Source organism: Nothoprocta perdicaria, unplaced genomic scaffold (genome assembly GCF_003342845.1).
Source record: "Nothoprocta perdicaria isolate Ctin4 unplaced genomic scaffold, notPer1 scaffold_110, whole genome shotgun sequence".
NCBI classification, from domain to species: domain Eukaryota; kingdom Metazoa; phylum Chordata; class Aves; order Tinamiformes; family Tinamidae; genus Nothoprocta; species Nothoprocta perdicaria.
The window spans coordinates 1848901-1869512 of NW_020454206.1; the positions used below are offsets into that span (position 1 = coordinate 1848901).

General features: G+C 41.8%; 1 protein-coding gene across 1 annotated transcript in view; it reads left to right on the forward strand.

The window, feature by feature from the left end:
• The window catches only part of WDFY4 (WDFY family member 4), a 103229-nt gene extending 86236 nt beyond the window's left edge, over positions 1-16993 (forward strand). Inside the window, exons 51-61 of the mRNA XM_026050535.1 lie at positions 1178-1331; positions 2453-2544; positions 5498-5710; positions 6222-6369; positions 7232-7389; positions 8423-8581; positions 10024-10203; positions 12862-13044; positions 13461-13548; positions 15604-15715; positions 16745-16993. Of these exons, the coding sequence (XP_025906320.1) occupies positions 1178-1331; positions 2453-2544; positions 5498-5710; positions 6222-6369; positions 7232-7389; positions 8423-8581; positions 10024-10203; positions 12862-13044; positions 13461-13548; positions 15604-15715; positions 16745-16811 (1554 nt within the window). The 3' untranslated portion in view covers positions 16812-16993. The remainder of the gene's footprint in view (positions 1-1177; positions 1332-2452; positions 2545-5497; positions 5711-6221; positions 6370-7231; positions 7390-8422; positions 8582-10023; positions 10204-12861; positions 13045-13460; positions 13549-15603; positions 15716-16744) is intronic.
• The last annotated feature ends 3619 nt before the right edge of the window (positions 16994-20612 follow it).

Consider the following 20612-nt stretch of genomic DNA (forward strand, 5'->3'; position numbering starts at 1 on the left):
GCTCCACAATTGTCAGTGGAGTAGAGAAGAAGGATGGAACACACAGGGAAGTATAGTGGAAAGTGTCCTAGAATAAAAGCCTTTCGGAATTCACCTTGTAGGGAACTGTGGTGGAGGTCTTTCCATATGGAAGTTGTGCTGGAACTCTGTCTCAAAAGATGGGCAGGAAAATGTGTTCTTGAACCTAAGGTTGATCAGCTTCTGTGCTGTGCTTCCTTGTTTGTGCTTCTGTATCTATGAGAGTAACTTCTCATTACCAACAGATACAGCAAAATGTCACATATTTCTGAACCTCTAATTCTCAGGTATAGTGGAGACCTAATCCAAAGGAGTTACAAAATCCAATACTAGATGCTTATGATGCATGAGGAGTGGTGCTTGCAGTCTGAAACCCATGTAAGAGGCACTGCTCAGAGTGAGGATGCTTAGCTGCTATTTTTCTATTTAATAAATTGAAAGTCAAAATTTCAACTGTTTATGGAGGACAGTACTCTCCTAATTTGACATTAGGAAGGCCGGTCTTGGCTATAGCTTGCCTCTTATTAAATTAAAACAGGTTTAAATGAACTCAGGACTGTGCATGAGGCAACTTTTCTCCTCGTTCCCATGCCAATTCAGCTTTGAGCTCAGGCAATATTCCCTTTCTCTTCCTCATGTGCATTGGATAGTTCTGGCTGGTGTCTGCCTACAGGGCCCAAACTTGCCTTAATCCAATTAATGTTATCTCAGCGGTATCCCACTTTCCCAAAGGTATCTCACCGCCCTTACCCCAAGAGGATTGCACACAACAATTTGAGTCACAGCTAAAGAAATAAACCAAGGATGTGTCTTCTGCTTACAAAGCACTTCAGGAAGAAAGGAACAACTTACCTTTAGAAGCATTAATATTGGATACTCTGATATTCCCAAGCGGCCCTGCATTGTTTCTGCTTGCCTCTGTGTTATTGCAACATAAACTAAGTGTCCAGGCTTGATGGCCCTCCCTTCCTGCATATCTCCAAGTCAGCACTGAGAAAGCACCTAATACAGGGTCACAGAAAATAGAACTGAGTCAGAGCTTGAGGTAATCATATAGTCAAATATGTAATGAGGTTAATATTACAACATTAGCAGGACTGTGCATCTGCTGGATTTTTAAGAATATTCACACTGTTTTCTGTCTGTCTTCATGTCACAGGGTGGGAGCTTTGATGTTGCAGACAGGATGTTTCACAGTGTTAAAAGTACATGGGACTCAGCATCAAGAGACAACATGAGTGATGTCAGGGAACTCATCCCTGAATTCTTCTACTTGCCAGAGTTCCTAACCAATGCCAATCACTTTGAACTTGGTAAGGACTAGAAAGGGCTTCAGTGTTCTACTTCCCTGGCGTACCAAGAGACAAGCTCTAAACTGTGGGATAAGAACCTGTCCATGAACGGTGTGATGAGGCTCTTTAATGATATGATGAGGTCAATTCCTATTAACAGGAGGCTTCAAGAATAAAAGCTTCTGGTATAGAAATGATGCATGCAATAAGCAGTGTGTTTGCAGACTCAGAAGGGCTTATATTCTTACTGTTTACTGTGTACAGGAAATGCACGTTTTATCAGATAAAAGCATATTGGTGAAATGTCCTCTTCACTTTGGTGGTTTTGGTGGTTCAAGTTGCCAAATCTCACCTCACTATAGTGGTGGAAAATTGTGTATGTCCTCATGCACTTGATCCGTAGTCTCTGGCCTCAGGCAGTCTCCCAAAACCTTCTGAATGTAGACTGCCTCTAGGGAGTGTACACTCACTGCGTTAGTGATGGATATTTAGCGAGAACCCAGGCAAAACAGTATTCAGAAATAGGCAGCAGAGTGTTTCAGCCCTGACGCTGGAGAACACTTCAACTTCCAGGCAACCCACATCATTTGCAATACAAAGTTTTGTATTCCAGTGGATACACAATCTTGCAGACAAAGCCCAGAGCAAATTTCCACTGCTGTGCTGTTACGACACCTGATGTCGTAACAGATGTGAGCCTCAGTTTTGATTTACATTTGTCCAGGCTTGTTACATTGTGCCCTGATTTAGAAACATCTGCTCACCTTCAGAAATGAATCGAATAGTGAAGTCTGGAGAGCACTGTACTTAGTTAAGCCCATGGGATATTGTATAAGAAGTTGGGCCAACAGGTTGGTACTCTCAGAGTCTGCAGTTGGGACTAAAGTGGTTCGTGCTGAGGGCATGCATATTTCTTTGCTATAGTAATGTAATGGTTGCTAGAACATCCTCTCAGTGATTTATTAATACAAAATCCCAGGAGAAATTGCTTCTGCAGTGTTTTGTGACACTGTATTCCATGTGAAACTTAAAACTGTTTTGGGGAAAATCACCTGAGTTTCACCTCACTGTTTTGGATGAGTTGTTCCCACGTGCAATATATTTGATTCTTGTTTCTAATTTTTCCTTTGCGCTTCCTGCAGGCCGCATGCAGGATGGAACAGTGTTGGGAGATGTGCAGCTTCCCCCTTGGGCAGATGGTGATCCCCATCAGTTCATTCACCTGCACAGACAGGTCCGTGAGAAGCAAGTTTTGTGACACAATGATTTGTTGTGCCTGTTCCTTCTACTGTGTCCATGCCTGTTTTTTAGCTTGTGGTTAAAACTGATAGTGAGAGTGAGACAGTTTAACTTGGTGGGTTCTTTCACATGTGCTCAGGATACTTCTGTAACTAAACATGGGTCTGATCTGAGCCTGTGCTTTTCTTTCTGCCTCATCTTTGTTTCTGGCTCAGGACTGTTGAGCACATAATGAGGGGGTTTTATTTTTGTTTCCATGTCTTTATGTCTATGAACTTCTGACCTGGATACTTCATTTCAAGGCTATCAGGACAGTAAGTGCTAAATATTGTTAAAAGTTAATTTTCTACCTTGCTCTTCCTACCTACTTTAAATTAAAAAATCAATGGATAACTTTGGTATATACTTTTTTAAAAATTTACAAAATGTAATTGAAGGTAGTCACTCACCACTAGCTTCCCCAGGCTATGTTCTGTAGCCTCAATACACAAATGCTTGTGAATTCATGATATTCTAAGATGTGTGGTGTGGAGAATAGATACTGCTGTTTGTATGTGTCAAGTGTCTCTATGTCTAGAAACTTGACTCCATGGTGAGCTGTCATACTGTTTAGTAACTCAAGCCAGTACATTTAATTTACATTGTATTCAGTAACCAATTGGTTTTCAGAAGCTACATCAATCTTCATGTTCTTTGTTTTAACTTATATTTCAGTTTCGCTTAGATGTGTAGCTTAGATCCCAGCTCTGTGTTACTAGGCAGGCAAGCACACAGTGAACACAGGGAGCAGTTTTTCTCTGGAACTTTAGTTTGGTTGAAATGGGAGTGTGTCAGTAACATCAAGAAAATCTTTCAGTAGATCATTTCAAGAGACTTGAGTCTCGGTCAGTGCCCGTCACCATGTCACAGTATGTGTACAAGGAAGGAGGAGATCCTTGTTGTGTGTTGTGTGTACTGCAGGCTGGCTGGTAAGCATAATCCCTGCTGAAATGAAGAGTTGAGCTAGGCAGTGCATCCCTTGCAGGGCAGCACTTGTGTGCTACTCCCTGGTATGCTTTTGAAATGAATCTCCCAATTATTCCTGTTTAGCAGTTTTGTTTCCACTGGAGAGTCATCTCGGATTGTATGAACTGTTCTCCTCCAATTACTTTGTTACAAAATTAAAGCAGTATCTGCACTCCATGCGTGCACCTAAGACGAGAGCTAGCCTGACATAAAGCACCCAAGGTGCACACAGTGTGGATGCTGGTCCCCAGTAACACGGTTCTGTTCTGCTGACTTGCTTCCAGTAAGCTGCACTGTTTGATAATACAGGCACAGCTGATAAAGCCAGAAAACTTGTGCTAATTAATTCAAATCTCAAACAGGAGCAGTTGAACAAATGGAAAATCAGATTTATAGACTCATCTTCTTAATGATTAGCCAGACCCAATGAGACCTCAAGTACATTCAGTCCAGTATTCTCTCTCCAGCAGTAGCTAGTGCCATATGCTACACAGGAGGCTGCAGGCTCACCTATGGAAGCTTCATTCCAATCCTGAAGAGCTAGAGATCTCCAACTCGGAACTGGGGGAGTTTCTGTCTCTGCTAAAATCACCTGCAACAATTGATGGACATTTACAGAAAGTCTAGACAATTAAAACAGATCCAGGTAGTCACTGTCAGGAAGCCTGGCTAGTGCTTTAAAGAATCTTAGAGGAAATAATTGTTTGTGAGATGTAACTGTGATTAGTTTGATGTTTAATAAATTACGAGTTTTATCTGTGTAATTTTCTTGCTCCCTCTTTTGGCTGCGAGTTGTCCCCAGTATGTCTAGGCCACATAATGTCATGGTGGTCAGTGAGCTATTGAGCGACTACCCCCTTGCACCTCAGTCCATTGGTGGCTTCGTTTAGCTCTGGAAGTGGGGACAGACTAAATTTACAGTTTGTAATTCATGCACTAACAGCTTTTATTAATGAGGAGGAGTTCTGAGTCTGGTCGTAAGTGTTTACTTGTTGTTTTCAGGGGACAGATGATGTGCTATGCTTGTTCTCTGAGCTGCCCTACAGTCATTAAAGCTGTGGGCAGGGTCATTTAAAGCCGCTGCCCTGGGCTAAGTGTCTGCTCTGTGAAATGAGCCAGTGTTCTGCTTCCCATTAGCTTGTTTTTTTCCACTGTGCTTTGGGTGGGCAGCTCTGTCTGGGAGACCTTTAACTCTGCATCAGGGAGCACTGCAGAATCAAATAATTTGGAGGTGGACAAGTGTTTTTAATAGTACTAAACACTGTTGATTGAATCATTGGGCAGCACCAATGTCTTGAGTTGCAGCACTCCTAGCCAGCTCAGTATAAGCCATGCATTGCTTGTTTATGGCACGTATCTTCTCTTTCCATACCCTTCTAATCTAATTTAAAGCTGCTCTATCAACCATCTGCCTTTCCTGTTATGCTTATATGTTGTTTCAAATGAATTCTCTGTCACTTAGAGGTCCATGAGAGACTTCTACAAACAGCCTAATGCCTTAAATCACCTGTAGTTTGTCTATAGACTGAAGTGGGGATATCAAATCCTAGCAAACACTCTGTTCCTATAACTCTTCTGTGTCAAGAGCAGCATTGGTGAAGACATGGTAGCACAGGTTCCAGTGTGCCCTAGGAAACTGGATGTGTCAGGATCTGGGTGATAGTGTTTGTACTCTGCTCGCTGGAAGAGGAAGCAGAGCGTTGTGTCTGGCGATATCATTACTGGGGTCTGATAAGTCAGGGGTGCTACGTTCTGCCCTTTCTTTTCTTATGGAGATCCACCCTTAATTTCTTTGGTCATGTTTTGTGAAGATGTGCTGTGAATGATGATGCTGGAGGAACTGAAAGCATGAGGATTCCATTCTGAGAGCGCTGCAGAGAATGGAGGGTGACGATCCATCTGTAATGGCCACAAACTATTAAATTAACTTTGCTTGGTTTCAGGCATTGGAAAGTGACTTTGTCAGTGCCCATCTTCATCGCTGGATAGACCTGATTTTTGGCTACAAGCAACATGGCTCAGCTGCAGTGGAGGCAATTAACACCTACCACCCTTACTTCTACGGAGACAAGATGGATCTCAACAATATCAAAGATCCTCTGATTAAGAGCACTATCCTGGGTTTTATCAGCAACTTTGGACAGATACCAAAGCAGGTACTGCATTATCTTGAGTCTAGGAGGAAAACCAGAGAACACAATTTATTGTGATCTGGTAGTGTTTCAGCTGGAATGCAAGAGAAGAAATCCATTTCAGAGACTGTGTCTCTGACTTGAGTCTGCTGAAAGTTGAACCATCAAGTGTATAATGCATCAGCATACATGCATACCCATGAATGTGATTGCATGTTCCAGTCATGCTGCTCTTGCTGTATATATAGCAGAAGTATCAGATCTGGGTTCTGCTTTTCCAGTACAGTCACTTGAGTAACCACCATGCCAAGACTAGATACAGGCAAATAAAGGCAATTTAAAGTCTCACTCTTTTCTACTGAATGACTGGTATTTCCCTTCCTATCTCTGTGAAGAAGGAAAGTAATTTAGTAATTTTAATGAAGAGGTTTCTTGGGTGGCAGTCCTCAGTCTCTGATTTAGTGTTTAATAGTTGTTTCTTCTGCAGAATCTGATGGGTCGAGATGTATTTTTCAATGCCATGCCTTTTTTCTAGCTCTTCACTAAACCACATCCATCCAGGAATGCCCAGGGAAAAAGTTTATCAGGAAAAGAAGCTATCCTGTCCCTTCATTCAAGTGGAATTCTTCCTCCATTCCTCAGCAGCCTACAGAACCTGAAGCTCTCGCCGGTTGTCATCAAAGGTGCAGCAAGGGCTCTGCTCCGTTTCTGAGCTGATAAGTGAAGACTTGATAACTAAAATCTGTTTTGACCAGTGTCTCAAATCTGCATGTTTTAAGACCACAAAATCAGTCATACACCTTTACTGTAATGTGGGTTGGTGTCATCAGGTTCTCATCTGCCAATTGTTATTTGTGTATGTGTGTATTTTAAGATAACATTGAAAATGGTAAAGTACACATGAGAAATATTAAAAACTCTCCTATAGAGTTTAGAACACAAGCTTTTGTTTGACAAGATGCTGAAGCAATCTAAATTCTAAATGTCCAATTAAGACATAAAGATTCCTATTATCCCTTCTGGTCATCTCTCTATATTCAGCAGCAAAATAGTTTGTCTTTCCCTATTGCCTGATTTCCAGGTGTTTTGTCTTGTCATCTTTTTCACAATCTGCTACTAAAAATGAAAAAAAAATGGAAAATCACAATAGATGTATGTTTTGTTCCCTGGTGGTGCTCTTTATCCTGTTGTTGTTCCATAGCCTTACTGCAGAGAGACCATCACTGACATGCCCTACATGCTTTGCTCTTTAGCATATAAGGCAACTTCTCCACGAAGGAGAAATTAATAACACAACCATTAACTCCCCTCCCCATTCAGCTGCTGTAGTGACTGGGTCACTCTGGCTGCCTAGGCTCACGTGGTCCATTTGAGACAGTTGCTGTTTCATCTAGAATCTCACTTGCCAGGTGGATTCTGCCTGTGGGCCTGGCCACAGACCTGATGTGTGGATCTTGACAGCCTCACACACAAGATGTGTAAGGGAGACGGTTACTGTTACTGCTGTAGAAGCAGCAGAATGCAATATGTTCTCTTTCTTGTCAGACTCTCCCAAGGGAGCCATTGGGCACATTGTTCATACTGAGAAAGGTGTTCTGGCTGTTGAGAGAAATAAGCTTTTGATTCCTCCTCTTTGGAATAAAACATTTTGCTGGGGATTCGAAGACTTGACATGCTGCTTTGGCAACTATGGATCTGAGAAGGTAAATAAGAAAAAGACCAAGCATTTCAGAAATGGCTAATACATTGTGATTGTTGGGCTGGTTTGGGCATTCACTTCAGAGGCTGTAGGAGACCAGGTATTCAATGTACAGAACTTTTAGGCTTTTTGAGGAATATCAAGCTGGATGCCTCTACAGAACAAGTATCATTCATCTTGCCTGAAAATGTGGTGTTTCCCCTCTAACTGGTCCCAAATTTCCTTCCAGTGACAGTGTTGCCTGTCATAATGAAATTGAAACCTCCTTTCATAAAATATAAGGATAGTGCAAGGTATTTTGGCCCCTGATTAGGAACTTCATTTTGCAGAGCTTTTAGCTGGAATTAAGATAGGGCTGTCTGTCAGTTCCCCTCCAGCTCCCAAGTTTAGCTCAGAGCATTCTTTGAACATAGTAATGTGTCCTCTTCTAGAAAGTAAATTTTACTTAGCTATAAGAAATCAACATTTTATATTACCACCCTTCTGGTTAGGATGCTTGGCAGGTTCACTTTTTTCCTCTACCACAAACATACTTAGTATGTGTTTGGCACAGTATTATGGCATGCCAGGACTTAGCTTGCATACTAGTAATAGCAGAAATCATTATTTGTAAAGAAATTGGCATTGTGTTTTACATAAATACTTGCAGTCTGGATTTGAAAAAGCCACAAGATATAGCTTTTGCTCCCTATAAAATCAATTAGTTTCCACATTGATTTCAAAACCATAGGTTAAATGGATTTCTCAGCAGTTTATAGATGCTGCCATAGCTGTAAATGACTTTGTTTCTTCTGGATGGGCAAGAGAAGAGGAGCTTCTAGGGATGGGTATTTTTTGCCCCAAAGATCAAAGTCAGTATAGTATGTGTGTATCCTATGAGATTCTGATGTATGCATAAAAAGCCTTCATAAGATCTTTTCTTTCTTAAACTTGAAGAAATAGAAATGCAATTCTGAAAAATAAATCTGCCGTTTGGTATAAATAAATTCATGGTATCATTTGATGAGCGTCCAATTGCAAGTTGCTTTGTTTTGCAGAACATGACTACATTTGAGTGTATGGCAGACTGGGGAAAGTGCCTCTGTGCTGTCTGTCCTTCAGCAGCTACAATAATCACGTCTGGAACAAGCTCTGTTGTGTGTGTCTGGGAACTTTCTTTGATCAAAGACAAAGTGAAACGTCTAAACTTGAGACAAGTGAGTTCTATGACACTCTCCAAAACCGAGCGTCATTTGGGGCTAGTTTCAGTTTTATTTTGTGTTTTTATTATTCTGCTATAGCAATGGACAGGATCTTTAGAACACCCTGCAAAATACCATTCTGATTAGGTTCCCAGACCAGTCTTAGTTGATGGAGAAGTCAGCTGGGCGATTTGAATTCTTGATACTTATCTCCCAAACTAGAGGTAGAACATAAACTGTTTATTATTCCACATGGAAGGAATGGAATGCATAGAAATGTTATAGATTATGCTTAGGCTGTTCATATCAGAATGACTCAGGTCAGGGAGTCAGTTTAATAATCAGGCAGCTGTTTGAAGAGGCTCTTTTATCTACAGTATTGTGCCTTTCTTTCTCTTTAACTGCCTAGCATGAACTTTTCTGGTATATTCCATTGTGATTCATCTGATATCCAAGTCCACAAAGTGGTCTGAGATCACGCTGTGTTACTTTCTTCTTTCTTTGTTACAGAGACTGAGTTTTTTTTAGACCTGTGGTTCTAAATGTCTTCTAGAGAATTACATGATGCCTTTTTATAATTTGTTGTGTTATGCTGGCTGGTTTTTTTCTGCTGAACAAAACTATTGTATCATCTTTACTGAGAGTGAACTTTTCTTAAGTAAAGCTAATGTGCTATAAAGTGGATGATATCCACTTACTAACTCTCTCATGGGACTGAGACATTCTAGTTTGGAATGCAGTGAAGTACAGAAACTATATATTTCAGCAAAAAAAGTCCCTTTAAGCAGAAGGTCTTTTCACACCCCCCCTACCCGCCACCCCCAGCAGGGGCTGCTTACCCAGTTTTGTGAATGCAGGAGTTTGAGCATAATAGACTCAATATTGATCCAGGCTATTTGGCTGTTTTGTCAGTTCCCCCTCTGATGAGCAGAGAAGTCTGAGTAAACCAGCTCCTCAGCTTTGGGAGTCAAATGAAACCCTGAATGATTTGGGAGAAGCATCTAGGCTGGGGGTGCTGTGCAGATACGTCAGGAGCATTAAAGGCTTTTAAAGAAAGGGGCGAAAGTTTTTTTTTTTTTTTTTTTCCCCCCCCTCTCTGTTGTCCTGCAGACTGTGCTGTCATCAGTGGCTGTGCCAAATGTATGTACATTTAGAACACAATGTATTGTAGTAGTCAAAAATGTATGTTCGGGTCCAGAGTTCAGTTTTTCCACCCGAATTACTGTGTATTATGGGACAAGTCATTCAACCCCTTGTAGACTCAGCTTTTCCCAGCTGTAGATTGAGAACATGGATTTTTCTACAGGATACTTTGGGATAGCTATTTAATCTTTTCAGTTCTGCGGAGAATGACCAGGTTACTTGTTCTTACTAAGCATGTAGCAGTAGGGCTATAGTTCACTAGAAAGTCAGTGATATCCTGTACTGTGGTTTACTGGTTGATTTGTCCCTGCCAGGCTTTGTATGGACACACTCAGGCAGTGACCTGCCTTGCTGCATCTGTGACCTACAGCATCATCGTGAGTGGCTCTGATGACAAAACCTGCATCATTTGGGACCTGAACCAGCTGACATACACTGTCCAGCTTCCTGCCCATGAGACAAGTATCTCTGCAGTTGCCATCAACGATTCAACAGTAAGACCTTCATTTATCATCTTTTTTTCTGATGCACGCATGAACATTTCATGATAATTTAATGGGTGCTCTTCCCAACATAAAAACATCCTGAGAGGCTGATGCATTGATTTTTTTCCCCTTTCTACAGAGATTGCTAATAGTGTTCTTAACGATGAGAGGGGAGCACTAAAAGCAATATCTTAGACTGAGTAGCTAAGTAGAAGCGTCTTTGGATAGGTGGATAGCAAGATTAAACCTCTTTAAGAATCATGAGGTGGTATTGCTCTGGTAGCTCCTGAATTTGGCTTGCCCATAACCTTATTGCTTCCATTAACTTTTCCTGACATTCATGCAGCACAGTCATCTCAGTACAGCTGAGGTGTTAGTCCTCAGTCTATCACTTCAGCTGACAACTTTCATATACCCTTGTTGTGACAATGCTGCTGTTGTGTTTTCTCTTTTAATCTCACCTGGAAGAGTGCTCTTAATAGCAGTGTTTGCGGTTTCATTTACCAACAGTGGAAATAAAATTTCCATTGTGGTCTGTCCTGGCCATAATGGCTTTTTTATTGATAGGAAAATACCCTGTATTGGATTTAACTGTAAACACTCTGGTTATAAATTTTCCCAGGCTTCTATTTCCCAGGAATTTTGCTCATATGTTTGTAACTTCTGTCTCTTGCTTGTACATGAGACCTGGATTCCAGCTTCTTGCACAGCTTGTAGCCAGGTCCATTACTGGAACTCTTTGCTCTGTGATTATTGTTTCATATATTTGTTTTAGCATCTATGAGTTCCATCTACAGAACCCAACCCCCTGAGATTTGTATCATGTACACACAAATTAAAAATACGATCCCAAATAATTTACAGTCTAAATGGGATTGTAAAAGCTTGCTGTAATTCCAGTTATTTTTATATCCCGGATCTAGATCTGAAAAGCATCTTGACTCTTAGCAAATGCCTGGGCATCATGTGCTCATATACAGATAAGGCAGCTAAAGTCTAATCTCTTTAATTATTGGCAACTGTGTTTCAAATATGCTGTCCTTGTTTATCTTTGGCATTTTGTCCCTCCATGTGAAGAGCATTGGCCCCGAATCAGGCAGGGGTGAAGTATGGTGATAGATAATTTAAACCAGATGCATATGGCTAATTTAAGGGCACAGTGGTCTTTGCCAGAAGCAGATGACTTTGCTGATCCTCTTGCATTTGGCTGTTTTTTAGTTTTTAGCAGGGATATTAAGTTTGGATGGAATTTCAGGTAGGAACTTGATCAAATATTGTGAGATGAATTTGATGCATTTTTTTAAGATCACTTAACACTGCGGCATCAGATTTTGGTCTTAGATCGGTGCATTTTCTGCCCCTAATGATGCCTGTGTAACTGCTCCTTATGTGTAGCCCCCCTGGTAAGACTATGTGCTTGCACTGAAGGGAAGATTCATTTGCAAAGGGTATTTTCTGTTTCTGGAGCACAGCTTGTTGAACAGAGCTGGTCATTGGACAAATGCATAACAACCTAAAAATGCGATGGCATTAAGCTCCCTGTGAGGGGCAGAGGAGGATTGTGAATTCACTGAAGGTTTAGCAGCGAAGGAGGTGAACACAATTTCACGATTAAGAGAATGTTTATTTGTATGTCAGCAAGACATAGAAGTGCAAGGTGTGTCCCAGAACCTGTCCCAGGTCATCACAGAGTAGTCCTGGTGGGTAGATACTTCTACTACAGATGAATTCTCAGGCTGATCTCATGGAGCTGGATGAACATGAACAGAATTTGTTCACCCAGATTTGGATTTCCTTTCCCTGCTGAGGTGTTGCTTAGCCACTGTTTGATAAGTCAATTATACTAAAATATATAATATTAAAACTCAGGCAATCAATTCCTCCTGGTTATGAGATCTAAATATTGGAATCTCTTGCAGGTGTGCATAAACGTTTGAATTGGTTGTACCTGACTATCCTTAAACAATTGATATTTTATGAGGTTTGAAAATAGGGTTGAATTTTCATGTCGGTAAGCTTTGTCACCCAAAAACAAAACTGTTGCCTTTCCAAGATGGAAACTTTATCTGCAGCCTAAGCACTGCCTGACAGCCTTAGGTTTCTGAGTAGATATTGTTTTATTATTATTATTATTTGGTTTTGCTCTGATGCATAAAGTTTTTCAGTTAATGTTAGTGCATCTAATTTAAGTCTTCCAAGAGCAGAAGACAATTAAGTAGACTGTATACAAAAATTCCTTGGATGTTTCAAATACTTTTAATTCAATTACTTTTTTATTTATTTTACAGCTATTTTTTACATGGCCTAATCACAACTTTTCCAGGGTTTATTAAATGAAAAAAAAAGTCATAAAAAGTGTTTGGAAGCTGCTCTGGATTTTTTTCCTTAAAATAGCAAGGAAGCATTGGAGTATTTTTACCAGCAAACAGTACAGAAAGCTTTGAGGAAACCCAAAACATGTCTCTCGTGTAGCAAAATAATGCAGCAACAGTGTCAGAATGTTAGAATTCTTCAGAGGGGAAAAAATCTTTTTAAAAAAAATATTTTTTTTTAATTTTTCTGTTTATTTTCTGTTGAAGCAAAATAAAGGCACAAATTAAGCCTGGGCCACTTGGTGCTGGCAGGTAAGTGCAGGATTTTGGAAGGTCCCCTCGTCCTGTGTTACAGGGTGACGTTGTCTCGTGTGCGGGCTCCTCGCTGTGCCTGTGGACAGTCAATGGGCAGCCCCTTGTCAGCGTGGCCGCGGCCTGCAGCCCAGGGAGCCGGCTGGTTTGCTGCTGCTTCGCTGAGGTGATGGACTGGGACACGCGCGTCGTCATCGTCACAGGAAGCACAGATGGAGTGGTGAGGGTAGGTGGCCTCCATGGAGGAGAGGGAGGGAGGAGGGAATCGTTTTTCCAAATTCCGTGGAGGCCAGAGGCAGAACTTGACGTGCAGAGTGGAACGTGCTTTTAGTAGTAGTAGTAGAGAGTAGTAGTACCACTCTCGCAGAGATTGGTAGCAGACCGCTACCGCAGAACTCACAGTTTCAGAGTTCACGAGTTGGTTTATTAGGCTGTGCTTTCTCAGCGGGAATTCACTGGTTCTGCCCTCAGCCTGGCAGCAGAACTTGCTGAGCTCCTGGTTAACTGGCAAAGCTGCCAGGTCCTGCTCTGGCAATGCAGCATCTTGTTTCCAGCCCTTTTGGGGTAGCAAGCAGCCAAGTCTCTCATTCTACTGCATTATAATCTTTGCTTTTTATCCTTTTTGCCTCCTTGCTGGCACAGCTGTGGAAGACCCAGTACCCCAGTGGTTCAGGCCAAGCAGCTGATCTGAAATCCCAGAGAGGAACGACGGAAGCCCCGGGCAGCGCAGGTACAGCCATGGGGTGGGCATGAGCACAAGCGTGGCTATGCAGTGCAGGCCTTGTTCTTTGTGAGGAAGAAGAGGGTGTGTGAGCACAGGGATTTAAAGGAGATGGTGCAGCATGACTAGTACAATGTCACTGTAACAGGGTAGCCACCAGTCAACCCCTGGTGCATAAACCTGTGAAACACCAAACTGTTCTGGTTCCTGAAAGCTGCTTCCTTAGCACCTCCGCTGGTGACTTCTAATAGATCATCAGGGCCTGGTGCTGGAGTGGGCAGTGCCAGATCCTACCCCTGCATTGGGCCAGGGAGGTTTGTTGTCCTTGACACCTTGAATGAGGCCGTAGGCCACCTGTGCTGGTGGGAGGGCACCAGGAGACCCTGGTCCGTGCAGTCGTCCACTGGAAGCAGAGCTGAAGCTGAAGCCTGGGAATTCTTGCAGAGCTGGGGCTGACAAGATGATGGACTACAGTGCTGACTGGTAGTGAAACAACCTGAGCTCACTTCTCTAATCTAACAGATAAGCAGCTGAAACCTGACATGGAGCTTTAAAGACACGTCCTAACAGCCCAACTTGATTCTGTTCACAACACATTTTATAAAGGAAAAGAATTATGTTGTTAGTATGTATAATTTATACCACTTATTTCCTGTGATCCTCATTACATTTATTTTCTATTGCTTCAATTTTAGGCACACAATTTGCATAAAGATAGAGCTATAGATGTAACATCTGCATAAAAAGATATTATGCAATAATTGGGCATTAGCAGTGAGATCTTCAGAAGTGCTGTTCATGGAACTTGGCATCTATGTAGCTTGGACTGTGATGTGAAAACATTTATACATAGGGAAGCATATTGGAAATACCACAGTAGAAGCCAATCTTTGCTCTCTGCAGGGCCAGATGCTTCCGGGGAAGGTGCAAGAATATCATAAAGCCAGATGTGGAGCCATCTAACAGCCATAACTGCGTACTTAGTGTCATTCTGGTCTCTTTATCAGTGATTGCTCTAGGCCAAGATTGGGCATTCCTTCCAAAAATCATGTAGCATTATGTAGTTATTTTGCAGATTCTTCTTACATGAACAAATGTCTAAGCTAAGAGTTTTCCTGAATTTTGGGGCTTAACTTCCCCTGGTCAAGATTTCCATGTCCTAACTACTTGGGAATAATTGTGTAGCAATGCCTTTTGGCAAAAAGAGATTTTAGCTGTTATATAAAATTAAGTCTTGGTAAGCAGTTCCCCAATTCAGGATATAAAAGCTGGATGAATGGATGAATATTCTGTTTGTGCTTTTTTTCAGAGAAGACCATAAAAGAAGATATGTATTGACTATGTATGCAAACACATATCTCTTCTTGCACAGGAGCATAAGGGTGCATGATTTTGCAGACACACACAGGGCAATGTTATTTTTTGTTAAAGCAGAGAGAGGTGCAAAGCAGTGTCCTGCTTTCCTAAACTGCTCAACTGACTACAGAATTATTTTAAGTGGCCAGATACCCCACATCTCATTCTGCACGTTAAAGAAAATAAAATTAAAACAAAACACAGTCATTATAAAGCCTGAAGTAACTATGATTGAGTTATGTTGTTAGGGATGTGTGTGTGTGCTTGTGTGTGTATGTGAAATGTTCTCAGCATTTAATTATTGGTTCTGTTATGAGCAGATTTAGATAAGTTGATAATACTAGGGCTTTATGTAATTTCTTTTTACTAGGCAATTATGGGCTGTATTATATCCTGGCAGCAAGGTATTGTGGGGCATCTTATTAAGCATAGAGCCAGTGAAAACTGATGAACAATTTTGCTGAACTAGGCATGCAATTTAGAAAGCAATAATACACAAATCCAATTTAGCACACAATTGATACAGCCGCACGTCAGCACATGTAACTATCATAGCCACAAATTAAATTGGGATGGGCCTATTTTGCAACAGCACAGGCTGAGATTAAATATATTTGTTCTCAACTTAACTTGCTGACCATAAATAACAATCCCTTCTGTGCTGCCCCCAGACGCTTTCTAAATATGTATTTTTAAACCATGCGACAGGTAACAAGGGTGGCAAACATCTTGTTCTCTATCGGGAACTGAATCCCAGCCTTGCCTTGACTGGAAAACCGAGCAAGACCAGCGCGGCCGTGACAGCGCTCGCTGTCTCCAGGTACTGTCCTTCCTTGGCACGGCAGCCTGTGTCCGGCAGAGGGCACCAGATCAGCCCCAGTCTCTCCATGGTCTGGCCGAAATCACCAGATTGTCTCATTTAGTTCTGAAGTTTAGATTTCTGAAAATCTCACAGGAATTGTAGTGTCTTAGCCAAATGTAGCTGCTCTGGAACATGGCCTGGCCATCTGTATTAAGGTTTGGGGGTAGTCAGCAGTTAAGTAGGAGACACTGAAGGGGAACCAACAGCTTTTAGGGGAAGAACAGTTGCAGAAGTGAATAGCTACTGCTGTGGTAGTAGTGGTGGTGGTAAAATGGTTATTCTCAGGGTTGCTGCAGATCTTAGCTCCTTAATGAAATGTAAACAAGATGTTTTCAGCCGAAAGAGGACTTTAACCAAATTTGGTTTGCAAAGCCAGCAACATTTTAGTTTGTTTAATTCCACTCTAGTAGTTTCATCTGACTATAGTAATTGTCTTCACCTTCTACCCCAGGATACTGTGCTGTCCAACAGTTGCTCTATTACTCTTCAGGAGTGCTGGCATTTTGATAGTTGCTAAAACGATGCCTGTGTTCTGCATGCTCAGATACAGAGCACTTAAGGTGGGATGCTCACATGCATGGAAAATGTGAAAGTTTCAGATGTAGTTTCACCGTGTAGATGGCCTTGCGTGCAGCAGAGATTTAGGTGTGTGAAGCCTTGTGATTGTGTCAACAGGTCTGAATCCTGAATCTGACCAGCAGATTCAATTAACACTGGTAAATGCCTGGTGTCTGTGAAGGGTCACAGCTCCAGATCTGGCTAGGTTGTCCCCAGCTGACTCCGGGAATGTTGAACTCGGGAACGTTTGGATCTGATTCCAGGTTCAGACTTTAGAGTATTAATCCATGTCATTCTTCAGACTTAACGCTCAAGGTAACCTGCTCCCTTCACTGTTGTGTTGTCCTAATTGTTGCACAGACAAGAGAAAGTCCTGATCATATTTGTATCCTAAACACTGTTCTTTTATTGCTGTCTGTCTTTCTCAAGAAATTTCTCCAAGCTCCTAGTTGGTGATGAGTGGGGAAGAATCTGCTGTTGGTCTGTGGATGGATAGGAAGAAATGATCAGGAACCCTTTTCTCAACCTTTTGGATGAAGAGAAAATTGCTCCTCAGAAGACACAAGATTCAGAGGAACCTGTAAGCTTATGGAGGGGGAAGAATCTCAAAAGTGTTGCTGGACTGACCCTGCAGTCAAATCTGGCTGAAATCAGAGAATGGACTCCGAAGTTATGAGGGAAGATACTGACAAATAATGCACACATGCTATAAGAATTTGCAGTAGTTTTTCCTGAGAACTTTTGTATTTTAAATGTTGGTTTTGACATGTCTTGTACTTTACGTTAAGGTTCAAGCTAGTAAATAAATCTACCTTGATGATGCCAAGGAGATACATAGCTTAAATTTAACATATTCTCATTTTAGCTTTCAGAAAGTACTGAGCCTTTAAATTGATGTAAAATGCCCATGTTGCAGTATTTTTGTTCTTGCTAACGTAACAGATATGTTAGTATCTTTACTCTTGCCTCCCTTCCTTCTCTGAACCTGGAATATTGCGTGGAAAAAAGAGTTCCTGCAGACAAGTTACTTAGATCACAGAGTGAGGGTAGGACATGGTCAGAGGTTGATGGTGGTGTCTTCATCCAGCCACATTGTGAACATCTGTTACAGCAATTTCAGGTTCCTTAAGCTCTGACTTGTTTTTTCACAGTGACCAAGGCACCAAAGATGCATAGAGGGGGTGAGGATGAGGATCTGGCATAGCTGGTAAATGTCTCTATTCTCTTCCTGCACTGCCTTTTCCAGCCTTGCCCTGACTCTGTCTGGAATATCACTGTCACATGTGCTTTGGAATTTACCTTCACATGGTAAGAGGGGAATATGAAGCATATGAAAGCTGACACCATAATCTAACCAATTTATGTGCCAGTTGGGACACTGACATGCAGCTAATATGAAAGATTAAGCTCCTTTACATTTTCTGAGAATTTGAAGCAACTATACTGATGATAACTTAATTCCTTCCTTGACCTGGTAAAGAATTAAAGCATCTTACAAACACAAAGTCTGGGAAGCCACTTAGGCAGAGGAGCTTCCCGAATGCCATGGATTAATCAGGTCAGAAGCTGGGTGAACACAAAGATCGTTGTGGTCACAAAGGACCTTGTGTTCATAACACTGAACCCGCTCCCAGACACAGAGCCACAAAAATGTCCTGCTTTCCACTGCACTCTTGCTTAATACTGCAAGAGTGGTTCTATGTGCTATCCTGGACGGACAAAGATTAAGGAACACAAGAAAGGGTTCATGCCAAAGTCGTAGAGGAAGAGGCTGGGAAGGATTAGGAACAGAAGGCAGGGATGTTTACTGGGCTTCCTCTCACTGCACTGTCAGCTTTCTTCCTCCTGTAGGGGCCCTGTTTTGTTCATGACTTTTCTTTTTAATTATATTGCTGAATGAGCAAGACTTCCTGTAGCAAACAGCTTCCTTATAGAGTGCTAATGTAAGTAACACAAAATGCTTTTGTAAGTAATGTAAGTAACACAAAATTGCTATATGAACTGATGACAGTACAAATGCATTCTCAAACCGTTTCTGGATGAGGACACGCATGACTTTAGGCAGGTATGAAGGAAAATACCATCCAACTTCTGGTGACAATTCCTTTATGAGAATGCCATCTACCTATCAGCTAGGCAAGTTCTGCTGTGCAGCTCCAACCTGTTCAGTTTTTGCTGCAGACCTCTGAATTCTATGGCATTGGTCAGGACCGTAGTCTTACAAGGTGATTGGAATCTTCCAGTTTGAGGAACTCTTGCTTTCTTTTCTATTTAGCTCCAGACTTCTGAATCATAAGTTTTGTGAAGAAGCGTCCTTGCTTGGCAGAATTACAGCACAAAGGTGTTGCAGTCGCAAGATTTTGAAAGCCAGATAGAGCCAGTGTATGTGACCTGGTACAGTAGAGAGAGGAATCCTGGATGGAGAATATCGGTAGAAGGCCAACTCATCAACATCTTGCAGGCAAGCTAGAATTTTCTAAAATATGTTGGAGCAATTAGCAATAGACCAACCTTTTTTGTAAATACCTACTTTTATGTTTTTCTTCATCGTGTGTTTGCTAAAGGATGCATGTTACTGAAATTGTTGGCTCTGGATGTGGAGGCAGCTTTTGCTACTAGCTGCCAGGCCCATGGAGTAGTAATGGTGCCTACTCAGTGAGAATCCTGATGTGATACTTAGTGTCTAATGGCCACATGGGACATAGGAATGGCAGGTCTAGAATATGCTCAAAAATTAAGCAAGCAGAACAATTCCACAGCAAACAGTGAGGATGGAGTTATGCTGAAAGTGGCTCAGTAAAAATATCACCAGAGTGCTGTAATTATCTCAGAAACCGCTTTAGCAAGGGGTAAGTAGCTCAGGGTGAGAATTACCCTTAAAAGAAATTCAATCCCATTAGGATAAGGAATGTGGAATTAAGGCACAGTCTTTAGTTCTGCCCTGTAGGGGACCAAAAAGAGAAATACAGAATAGCAAAACATTTATGTGACTTTAAATAACAGTTTAATCAGAGACCATAAACCCTAAAACACCTTAATCATGCTTATTTTATTATTGCACAGACCATCTTGCTTTCTTGTTTGGCATTAGGGCTCTTCTCAATGTTAGTGAACATTAAATACTGTCTGATTTCTGTACTTTTCTATTGGCTAATAAAAGCTAGTCAAGCAATATTTGCAGAGCTGCCTGTGCACTGCAGGGCCTTTATATCCTCATTAAAAAAGAATTTGCTCAAGTCTTCTTTGAAAAATCCATGCAGAGAGATTGTACTCCCACAAGAAAGTACCCTGTGTGATTGTTGCTGTTAAGACTTTCTTCGTACGTGGATCTAAAAGCTTGTTACAAGGGGAATTTGGTAACCAGATCATTCAGGATTTCATGTTGCTGTCACAGAGGAAGTATCTGAAGCTTTTGTTAGCTAAAACCATTAGTAAGGACGTGCACCCTTCTTTATGAAAATGTAGCCTGCTTGTCATCTCTGATGAGAAATGTGCCAAGAGAATTCAGAGAGGAGCCCAGAAAAGTCCTGGACCTGATTCTGGCACTCTTGCCTCTTCTTGCTTGGTAGTCAGTCACAGGAAGAGCCAGGTTTTCAGGGGTGTTGATCCAGCCTGCTCTTGGCAAACTGTGTTTGTTCTTTAGGCTCTTCGCAGGGGTCTTGAGAAATGAGTGAAACACAGGGACCTTGAAGACCTCAAAAACAGAGGTACTGTCATTCTAATCCCAACTTATCAGAACTCTGACAGCAGGAAGGACTAGAGGAAACTTGGAGCAGAAAGATTTTGTAGGGCATGGTGGGGAGAAGTGAACAGTGCTTTCCAGGCTGTCTCCCTAGTCCTGCAAGATATTCTTTGCCTTTTGGGTCAGTTGCTTATCCACGCTCATGCCTTTTGGAAAACAATGAGCTAGGAAAACCTAGAAAGACTTTTTTTTTTTTTTTTTTTTTCTCCTCCTCCTGTCTGGGACTCATAGCCTAATGAGCTAGATCTTGGTAGCTCTAAATGCCATTGCTGAGAAGACTGCAAGTCTTGGATGGTGGGACCTGTTGCTTTGTGCTCTGCCACAGCTCTCTGGTCTGCCTGAAAGCAGCGCTGAGCCGGATAACTGGCGTGATTTGGTTGCACACACTCAGCCACGCACCACGCAGGGCTTGGGCTAATTTCTGCCTTATCATTGTCAGTCTGCAGGCATGTGCACACTGTAATTACTGTCACTGAGGTCAGGCAGCTCAGGGGGAGATCTGAAAGGGTACAGAGCTGTTAAAGGGCTGGCTGCTTTCCCTGTGCTTTTGGCTAT